Below are 11,649 nucleotides of genomic sequence, written 5' to 3' on the forward strand. Positions count from 1 at the left end.
GACCACTTGGAAGTGGGATCCAATAAGCATAGAAACTCCAGCAGAAAGGTTCACAGGTCAGGACTATAAGTGTAATGACCCTCACCAAGAATTAAATTTCAAAATAAAAATCCCTGGCCAAAGGACTGGAAAGGACGTAAAAGGAAGGCGAGGGAAGGTAGAAAAAAAAACACAGAAGGAATGTCCGAGAAATTCTGGACAGATCGAAAGATGGCCGATGGTACCATGTACCATGTACCACGTACCATGTACCATGTACTGTACCGGACGTACGTGCACCGAACGTACCAGACGAACGCCGAAGGGAATTTGAGAAAGTAAGGACGGACCGAGAGATGGCCGAGCACCGGACGTACTGGCCATGTTGACCGGGACGTACTGGCCGTGTTGTCCGATACGTACTGCCCGAGTCAAACAAGACGTACCAAGCGATAGTACCCGAAGAGTCAAGAGAACTGTCCGAGTAGTGCCGAGAGGGGAGCGTCCGGGCGAGACAAGAAATGTCAAGGACGGACGAGGAAGCCGGACGAAGGGACGAGTTTGTCGGAGAAAGGAGGAGACGTGCGCTTTGCGAAACTGACCAATCGCGTTGCATGCATTCATGCAGAGAGAATTTTGGTGTTTTATATGGAGTGTCGCAAGCTAATTGGGCGGTGAGTTACACGCGCCACATGCAGCCAAGAAGAAGCCACTTGTCGAACCGCACTAATGAAGAAGGAAGAGGAATCGCGCCTATAAATAGAGGCTCGCGATTTCATTTGATCATTTTCTCCCTTTTTCTCTCAAATTTCTCAAGCACCAAAGTCTTTTTTTTCTCTCAAAGTCGAGAGAGACCGGGAGTAATTGTCGAGAGAAGACCGAGGGAGAGATCGAGAAAGAGATCATAAACGCTTTCGCCGAGAGAAGACCGAGGAGAGAAGGAGTTTGTGTCGAGAACGAGACTTCAAAGAAAAGGAGTCTTGTCGAAGGATATCTTGAGAGGAAGAAGGAGATCCTGTCGAGAAATCCATTGAGAAAGGACGGAGTTTGGTCGAAGAGATTGTCGAAAAGAACCGGAGGTAGTGTCGGGAAAGAAAGACCGAGAGCGAGACGTATCTTGTGATCGAAGAAGGCCGCGGACGAGTCGGCGGTTCCGGACCAAGAAGCGAGACGCGGTTTACGGTTGAGTAACGACAAGGAAGCGGAAAGCTGTTGTCGCGAAGATTGTCTGATCGAGTGGTGCGGTGAAGTCCGGCAAACATCAACGCATGAAAAGGTGAGTTCTGCGGTAATGCATGTAGGTTAGATGCATGAAGAACTGGTTTAAATTGGATGCATGCGTAATATGGTAGGATTCATGCTAGTGAAATGTTTAAATGCACATCTAACATGAATCACCATGCGAATGAATTTGGATGCATTTTAAGTAAGATGGACACTTAAAATTTGGTTAAGAGGACTGCATGCATGATTGAAATTGGTGAAGTTCATTTGATTTATTATTGCATAAATTCGTGGGAGGTTAGCTTAAATGCTTAGCGAATTATGAAGGATTTAATTGGTTAACTCAAATGAACTTGCATGTTTAATCGGACTAAGAGGATTTAAGAGTTTAAATCAAAATGGCCTTGCATGTTTAATCGGACTAAGAGGATTTAAGAATTTAAATCAAAATGGCCTTGCATGTGTAATTTTGGACTTAAGGATTTAAAGCGGTTAAATCAAATGGTTGCATGCGTATTAGGACTTGTTGCATTAATTTTGCTTAAGTCGCTTAAATTGGTTGCATGCATGTAGAATAATCTTAAGTTGCTTGATTTGTGTTCTTGCTCCTTGTTGATTATTGCATGTTGTAATTCTTGCTTGAGTTCATGCTTGTTTGCTTGATCTATCATTGCTTGAATTATTGTGTGTTTTATTTTAGCTTAGTCTCTTGAATCCGTTTCTCGAGTCTTAGCTAGAATAGTAGAGTCGATATCTGTTACCAAACGCGGTTGTCATGCGTGAGTTCCCGACGACCACTCACGCGAGACACTGTCACGGCTAGCTAGCTACTAGAGTGACCGCTACATGACGATGTAGCATAATTGTGGGCTCATTGCTGGTGACCTTTGTGGTCTCGGCATGGGGGATGGTATGGAACCGGAACAGATTATCGAGGGCCCTTAGGTGAAGAGAGTCTAGAGTATTCCAAGCGATCCTTGTAGTATTCTAGATGTCTTTGTGCGGTGGTAAGGTTAAGGAGTCTAGGGTATTTCAAGTGTTTCTTGTTTATACTAGTCGTCCTTGCGAGTCGTGTAAGAGTTAAGAGTCTACTGTGTCCAAGTGAGCATGCTTACAAGCAGTCCTTGTACTTTTAGTCGTCTTTCTCTGTGAGTAGCGAGTCTAGATCGTTCGAGTCGAGTCGTAGTGATCTAACCTCTCTCGCTTGTGTTTCGGAAAAAGGGGTGCCCAGGCTCACTGATTAATCTTAGATTACTCATGATAATATTGTTGTTTTGCAGGAAGCCTAAGTAAGTCTAGAGCTGGAGCAAACGTTAGGGTACCGGATAGGTTTTTTCTTGTGTTCTTTGTAAAAACCCTATATTTTCATAAGTGATTTATGATAAATTTTCCGACTATCTTTATATATTGCTTTAATGATTTATTTTAAATGTAATAAACTATTGAAGTAATATATTCGGTTTTCGGGAAAAGCATGGCAAGTTTGCAAATGGTACTCGGCCTTGTCTGGGTCAACACAACGCACCAGGCCACAAGGGTTGCAAAGCCTAAGTAGTCTTGGTCGCGGGTGGAATTGTGGTAGGGAGGACCGGTCGGGAAGTCTGCAGCTTCCGTCCCTCGACTGGATCACCTCGGTACAGTTCCCATCGTAGCGTCCCGTGGCTGTCCAATGGCCTGCGTGGTCATAGAACGGTTCGGGGGCGTTACAATAAGGGTTACTAAAATCAGGGTTTTCAAGGAGAGCAAGTGGCGCCAAATCAACAATGATGAGTTACTTCTCAGATGGATACCATAGATTTCGTAAGCTCGACCACACCAATGGCTAAATATTGTCGTCAACACAAGATATAGATAACCGTACCTGGATTTGAATAGTGTTAGAGATAGAACCACCAGAGTATGGACAACTTCCCGAAGATTGATAGGTTGAATATGTTTAGGCTCGGTGAACACGGAATATGGAGGCCTGAGATCGAGGAAGTTTCGGTAACCATCGCTCCGTGGAGCAAGGGTCATAATGCTGTCCTTCCTCGATCCAAAGGTGTGGGTTGAAACCAGAAGCAAAGTTCCCACCAGCCTAATGCTTAGATGAAGAGTGATTATCGAGGAACTGCATTGAACCAGGGATTGGAGATGACCTTCTCGAACCCAACTCAATACTATCGAGATAAAATGTATAGGGCTTCTGCTTTTACAATCAAACTGAGGAAGTGATGAGGAATGCCTTAGCAAGGATTCAAAAAAACTTAACCTGGATTTTGTAGTTGTGGGCTTGTTTTGTTGCATCGTTAATGGGCCACCAAAAGCTATAAGGCCCACCAGAAGAAAGCCTCGATCCTTGTTGGTTGACCTAATTAGAGTGAACGTGCGGCCGCGGCTTTCCGGAGATGGTGGATAGATTTGCAAGAGAAAGAGCATCTCCGGTGATCAAGGCTTCAACAACATCAAGCCAAAGGTAAGGTCGGAGGTTGGGACGGAAAACCACAAAGACATTTCGAAAATGGAAGGTTGCAAGCTTCGCCTGAAAAAGGAGCCGTTGTGTGCCATCGATGTCTCCACTGGGTGAGATGTAGCAGATGGTCCAAACCGGAGCTCACCTGCTAAACTCGGTGCCTCAAAATAGGCTTTCTCAGGGGTAAATATACATCCAAATCTTAAGGTATGCATGTCGCCTGTTTGTGGGTTCTTTATACCGGCTGAAGCATTTAGGGAGAAGAGGAGGGCGTTCACCGGAAACCACATGCGCTCTTTATCCCTGTCTAGTGATATCTCGCTGGGATCGGGGAGAATTGTAACCAAAAGAGCAAAAAAACGGAGACAAACTTAAGAAAACAAAGGAAGTGCAAACAGGGGAGAGAGCACGACGAAAGAAATCCTGATGCCGGCGAGCAATAGCTAGACCAGTGTCGGAGAAGGGTTGCGAATTGAAGACCTCGATATTAGTGCCCGGGAGAGTTTTGGATACTCGATAGGAAATGGAATAGATAAGAGGGGTTCGTTTCTGTATATCATGTCGGAAGAAAATAAATCTTAGTTGTATTAATCGAAATATTTTAATTGGCTATCAATTTTAACTGATGTGTCAACACTAGCTTCAATGTTGAGACTGATGTGTCACACGAGGAATGCAACACATCTTTCTTTTATTGTATTGATTACAACTTGTTTTGTGTTTTCATTTAAAAATACGAATAAGCACAAACTTTGCATTATATAAAAAAACATATATATCAATAGCATCCTGATTTTTTTTATAAATTTTATAGCAATGCATAAAAATCCAACTAGAAATAGTTTGCAGAAAATATAAAAGATTTTCCAAAAAAAGATTGAAGTGTTTTCAAAGAATGTTTGCTAGTACTGATGATCGTAGTAAAATTATATATAGTATAGTAGTTTTCATAAATACTACTAAAATACGTTGATGTTATATTTACTTATGTTAAAAATGAGTTGCTTATTGATAATTAGTAGTTTGTTATTATTTAAGCTATCAAAATTAAAAAATATTGTTGTCAAAAAAAAAAACTTAAAAAATATATTTTATGTTGAAACTATCTTTATAGCTTTGACTTTTAACTTATGAATTGGCGTTTCCATTTATAAAAATTTGTATATTACCGTTTTTTTCATTCCAGTCATAAAATCTCTCTTGAATTTCTAGATAACATACTATGTAATTAGGTGGTTAGGGATTAGTCAAAGAGCCTCCTCAGCTCAATATTAAATTTGTATACTGTTTTTATGTTTTATGTTTTATGAAGATCATTTTGTTATCCATTAATGAAAGAAAACATTTAATACCAGAGACTAACGGTAAATATAAAGATATTTGGCCTATTTTCTTATGATGAATTAATTATAAATAAAGAGTTTCGGTTGTTGACAAAAATAAGAAATATACTATTTCAATATATGAAAATTAAAGTTTGACTACTCGTTTGACCAAAAAAAAAGTTTGACTACTCCATAAAAAACATTTATTCTAAAACGTCAATTTTGGTATTTGTCTAAACAATATTTGTATCTTTAGACTTAAGTCAAATAAAGCTTTCCTTATCGCACAACGTATACTTTGTAATGATTAGGCTCAGAAGGCAACATATATTTGCTATATATATGTTGATCAATACGTAATATTGAAATATGTAATACCATTTGAAAGATTATCAATCTTCGTGTTAAGTAACATCTGGCGAAAGAGAAACACACAAAATGTCATACAGTTGTCCGATCCTTGGTCCCAAGTGTGAGTTATGTAACTGCTCAGGCAGTGGATGCCAATCTCAATTCCCAGGTAATGTTCATCTATAACGTTTTTAGTTTTCTACATATCATAACGTGGATTGAGTTGTGAATCGTGTTCAAATTAACTCGAGATTGATTTTTTTTTCTTTTTTCTTTCATTTGAATACCAAGTTTGTATGTCAAGCTGTCAACCATACTAAATCATGTTTCAATTCATGAGTTCAGTTCAGAAAAAAAAAAAAAAAGAAACCGAGTGTAGTATAATTCATGAGTTTCAATAATGTTCCGATTTATATTTGAAAAAAATAGATTTGATTAAGTACATCCTTGTTACTTTTTCTAAATTAATTTACAATTCCCCTTTTTCCTTTGGATTGGGGTTCCACAAAAACCGAAATAAATTAACTTGTTTTGATCGAAACTTCGGTGGACTATTTCAAAAAATAAAAAGGTTAAAAATTTTCAATCCGAAACCTAATTAAAAATACCCTAATTGACCAAACATGTTTTTTTCTTTGAAAACTTGAAAACCATTAACCATGTATAATTTTAATACCGAAGACTAAACATTTGTAGTTGGTGTGCATGTGTGTAGGATTGAAAGTGGAGTGGCCAGAGCTAAAAGGAGTGAGTGGACTTCAAGCAAAGGCAACGATAGAAAATGACAATCCACGTGTGACAGCTTTCATATACCCTGAAGGTGTTTATCTACCATCCATCAATTGTTGCAACCGTGTCATTCTCTATGTTCCAGCCGACGATTGTCCCAATGGTCCTGTCCTAAATCGTCCAATCGTTGGTTGATTATACAGTACTACGTTGTGTTGTTCTTCTTTTTTCATAACTCAAGTTTTTCATCGTGAGGTTCAATAATTTATGAAGTATGTTATACTTTTTCGGCTGTTCTCATGAATAATAAAATGAAATTTAAGAGCTATTTTTATAATTCTTGTTTCACTAAGGGTTATATTCAAAAAAAAAAAATTGAAGAGCTTCAATAATTTATATGTTATGTTTGAAACCATATAATAATAACTTTTTTTGAAGAAATGCATATACTTTTACAATTAATAAAACTATACATAAAATTAAATATATTGATATTTGCACGCGTTATTACCTAGCATAAAACATATTTTGTAAATTGACTTCCATTTAAAGAAAGTATTAATTTTGTACATGTAAAAACCATTATTTTATTAAGTTGTACCGGTTTATTTATAATAATCATGTATATAGAAGTGTCAAATAGGTCGGTCCATATTTCTTTTCTCTTGGACCTCAGCGGATCAACCCGCTAAGACAGTAGTCGTTAAAGTTATGCCTAAACATGTCCCGACCTAAATTTTATATTAATTATTTTTTAATAATTTAGTGGCAAAGAAAAAAAAAGAAATTTTAAAATAACTTTAGTATTGATATTTTGTAAATATCTTAATTGGTATACATAAAATTTCCTCACATTATCACATATCTCACGTATAATATATACATAACTATGTAAAAATATCACTACAAGAAAACAAGCCTTTTGTGATGGAAGAATTCATAGCAAATCCCTCGCAAATAGGCAAAAACGACGGAATTGCGAGGAACACACTTCCCTCGCAAATCGCTTCTCGCAAATCCCTCGCAAATTTTGCGACGAAAAAAATGCCGTCGCAAAATCAACGCAAATTGCGAGGGACAATATCAATAGCAGATTCCTCGCAATTTGGTTCAAGCTAATCCCTCGCAAATTTGCGATGGATTTGCAACAATTATGTCCGTCGCAACAGCTGAAATTTGAATTAGGAATTATTTATTTTGTAATTATGTTTATTTTTAATTATACAAATTAATTATGATTAATTTCTAATTAGGCAAACTAAAATTCATAATTAGCCACAAAAAACTTTGAATGAAAACTGAAATTAAACTTGTAATACAAAATGTTGTTAAAATTACATAAACATAATCACATAAGTTCAAAACATAAATCAAACACAAGTACAAGTTCTCAGATACAAACACATAAACATAAGCTGAAATTGAAGAACAAGAGATCCTAAGTTTGTCTCGTGATACCTCCTGCTCCGGTCTCAGGTCTGGTATCTCCTGCTCTGGTCTCATTGGTGGCATCAGTCTCAGGTCGGGGAAATCTTGCAGCAAATTCAGGGTCCTTCTCAGATAGATAATCGAAGTAAGCATCGTAGCAATGCATCTTCTGAGTATTTTGTTGCAACTTCAATGCATAATCTTCTAGCTGAGTAGACTGACTCGCAAGAACAGCTTCGGCCTGAGAAAGCTTCCCAACTAGAATGACTGGATCTTCAGTCGGAGTAGGCGTCAGAACAACTTGAGCTGAAGATGCTTCAGTTTGCATAGTACCGACTCCATATATCCTATTTTTCTTCTTCGGAGCAACCTGCAAACAACAAAAAACAGAGACACAATGTAAAGTTCAAAGATATAAAACAAAACACTATGTAAAGTTCAAGAATTTTCCTCAGCAAAAATTCGGTTCTTCATACTAACTGATAATCCGCCAGAAGCACTACTCTCTATGTTGTCCCCTGAGCATAGCCCAGTTTCAGCCTCAGTTATCCTCGATGACACTTCATGGTATACTTTCTCATATAATCCATCCACAAACGACCCATCAGGTTTCCTATGAGTATCTTCTAGGACTTTCAAGAAATCAGGAAGTGCCTCACCAGTAATCTCCGACTTAACAAAGATATGAAACAACAAAGTATTAGACTAAAGCAAGAATTTATAAGTAATTGTACTAAATAACTAACTAAACATACTTACATGTTTTCGTGCACGAGCTTTAAAGGAGGTCTGACCAGACCGGAGTTTATGCATTCCAGTGTCATCAGGATCACTGTATCGAGCATTTCGACTATTGATGCTCTTTTCCTCAGATTTTGGTTCACACCAAAACTTGACCAAGCCGTCCCATACTGTCGGATCAAGTCACCGCGGCTTTGCATCATCACCTTTTACTCTCCACTTAGACTTCCACCGAGACACTTGATCAGTCATCCGGGTCTTCAACTTGTTTTCAAACTCGGCTCGAACTCTCCCATTGATGGACTGGTCCCAGTTATATGTTTGCTTGTAAAAACATAACATGAATCAAAATCAGAATCAAGTAAGTAAAAACAAAATCTGTAATTTAAACACATCAACAAACATTTAACTTACCGCAAACGTTTCAAACCACCGGTTTACAACCGCACCTGGTGTTTGGGTCCAATTGGCATGAGCTCCTTTGAAATCTCTTTCAAAGATGGCCCGAACAGTAGAAGCAACCGAAGGATCCTCGTCAAACCTACAAAACACAAGAAAAAAAGGAATGAGGATCAATGAAAATATATCTAAAAAATTAGACAACCCTAACTACATTCTTACCATAGAGTACCCGGAGAGCGTTTAGGGTCCAATTTCTTTAAGCTAGCACGAGCGGGACTTGCAAGTAGCTCTTCCAAAGTAAAAAAAAGAGATCTGAGTAGACTCATCGTTGACAAGCGAAGTCGATTGCTGTGGTGGAAGATGATCTTCCACCGCCGGTGAGGTTCCTTGACGATTCTCTTGGATCACCGGTGAGGTACCTTGCGAGGAGGCGGGAGAAGCTACCCTTAGAGCAGAGGCAGAAGAAGGTAACCTTCGAGAAGGGATGGGAGGAGATAACCCTTGAGAAGATATAAATCTTCTGTAAACGTTTTGGCTCCCAGAATGATTTTGGTTCTCTTGTGAAGACATCTAAGAAACAAGTCCAAAAAAAACAAAATTAAAACCCTCAAATTCGATATAATTAGAACCCTAAAAGCAAATTAGATTAAACCCCTAAATTCGAATTAGGTAAAAACCCTAAAATTGATATAATTAGAATCCTAAAACCAAAATCGAATTCGCAACCCAAAATCGAATTTGAAACCCAAAATCTGAAACAAAAACCCTAAAATTGAAATAAAAATCCAAAATGGAATTCGAAACCCAAAAATTGAAATAAAAACCCTAAATCGAAGAACCCTAAATCAAAACCCATCTAAAAAACAACAGAAGAAGAGAGAGGAGGAGGAGATTAGCCGGAGAAGGGATGAGAGAAGGAGTAGACTAACCTGAGAAGGGATGGGAGGAGGAGTACACACCGAAGAAGAGATGAGAGGAGGAGTAGACAACCAGAGAAAGGATGAGAGGGTTTGTAGGCAACCGGAGATGACAACCGGAGAAGAATGAAATCGGAAGAAGAAGAGAAGTGTTTAGGGTTTGTCGGCTGCGGGTGTTGGTTTGAGCTTCGCTCAAACTAGGTTTTTTAGTTATATAGGAAATTAATGGCGTCGCAATTCCAACGCAAAATTTGCGAGGGATTTACTAGAGTCCCTCGCAAAAGCATCGCAAACAATAATTAATATAAATTTTCTTATTTAGAGTTTTTTGCGAGCAAATTGCGAGGGAACGTAGCAAATCCCTCGCAAAATCTTTAGGGTTTAGGATTTGCAATTGTCATTAGTGCCCTATCTTATATTATAAATATTGAATTATATCAATTTTATAATTATTAGTAATGTAATTAGTCTTAAAGGTTAAGGTTCAAGGGTTTAGGGTTGTTATTTGCGAGGGAATTGCTATGTATTGAGTCCTTTGCAATGGATTTGCCACGAATTTGCTATGGCTCTAGCAAATCAGTCGCAAATTTGTCGCAAACCTTGAATATCTAATTTGCAAAAACCATCAAAATAATTGTAACAAATTAGTCAAATTAACTTTCAAGTATATTATAAGGTCCAATGGTGTCATCATACTCTTTTCTATCATCAAACTTTCCAAAATTGTCCAATTTTGCATTTTACTCTAAACATGATGATGTTCTACACTATATCACATATATGTTCATTACATTGAGACAAATATTTGCCAAATTGTCCAATTCTCTAACAATTTTGTGTTGCACTGCTATCTTTGATTAATAGTTTTGGATTCATCTTTTTTAATCATTAATAGTAATGTAATAAGTCTTTAGGGTTTAGGGTTTAGGGTTAAGGGTTTAAAGTTTCTATTTGCGAGGGAATTGCTATGTTTTGTGTTGTTTGCGATGGATTTGCGACGAATTTGCTATGGCTCTAGCAAATCAGTCGCAAATTTGTCGCAAATCTTGAATATCTAATTTGCAAAAACCATCAAAATAATGTTAAAAGTTAGTAAATTCACCTTATGAACACATTCAAATATATTTCAGAATAATTCTATTAAGTTTTGTAATATTTATAAAAACTTATTATCCTAACTTTGCAATGGATTTGCTATGGCTTTCGCAAATCACTCGCAATTCCATAGCAAATTTGCTATGGAGTATGTTCTCGCAAAATCGTCGCAATATTGCGATGGATTTGCGAGGAAAGGGACCTTCCCAGCGAATTTGTCGTAAATGCGTCGCAATTGAGCAGCGGATTTGCGACGACTGAGTTCCTCGCAAATTTGCGAGAGATGTGCTATGGTTTTTTATTTTCTAGTAAATCCCTCGAAAATTTGTGAGAGCTGTACTCCGTCGCAATGTGTCCTCGCAAAAGGCTTGTTTTCTTGTAGTGTATTATTTATATATAATATATTTATTTTAATCATATATTTGTAGTTTTCGGGACAACTTGCCAACCGAAGACGTATCTTGCTAAAATCCGTAATCCCGATAGACTTGTGAGGACCTTATTTCAACGGTACACCGCAGACCTATATTTTCTATATAAATTATATCTCTAGAAATTTATTACTTTTTACTATATAAAACCGATGGTCGTAGCGATAGATTCATTTTAAATTTATAAGAATATCGATCATAACCAGTCCTTTAATAATTTAATTTTATTAAAGTTTATTAAATAATATATTTTAAACCTTTTATAAAAATTAATTAGCTATATAGATAATAACATTAAAATTTTAGACTAAAATAGGTAACATAACATTTAACTTCATACTAAGGCCTTGATTGGTAGTGTATATAAGTGAGCATATAGATTTTAGAAAGCCAATCATGTTTTGTTTAGAAAGCATAAAAGGAGCATAAAAGGAGCATAAAAGGCTTTTAAATGTTCTATAGCCCAATGCTCCTAAATGAAGCATTTCCCAAGCATAATGGTTTTAAAGTTATTAAAATACAATTTTACCCTCATTAATCACCTAGAGTTTACTATAAATTCACAATAATATTTT

At 37.2% G+C, this 11,649-nt stretch overlaps 1 protein-coding gene across 1 annotated transcript; it reads left to right on the forward strand.

Annotated features, from left to right (window-relative positions):
- The first annotated feature begins 5,362 nt into the window (after positions 1-5,362).
- LOC104724894 (inhibitor of trypsin and hageman factor-like) lies at positions 5,363-6,397 on the forward strand. Its single transcript, XM_010443459.2, has 2 exons — positions 5,363-5,500; positions 6,047-6,397. Exons 1-2 carry the CDS (start codon positions 5,419-5,421, stop codon positions 6,253-6,255), a joined length of 291 nt encoding a protein of 96 aa, XP_010441761.1. The 5' UTR covers positions 5,363-5,418; the 3' UTR covers positions 6,256-6,397.
- The last annotated feature ends 5,252 nt before the right edge of the window (positions 6,398-11,649 follow it).

Source organism: Camelina sativa, chromosome 11 (assembly GCF_030686135.1).
Source record: "Camelina sativa cultivar CO46 ecotype springtype chromosome 11, ASM3068613v1".
NCBI classification, from domain to species: domain Eukaryota; kingdom Viridiplantae; phylum Streptophyta; class Magnoliopsida; order Brassicales; family Brassicaceae; genus Camelina; species Camelina sativa.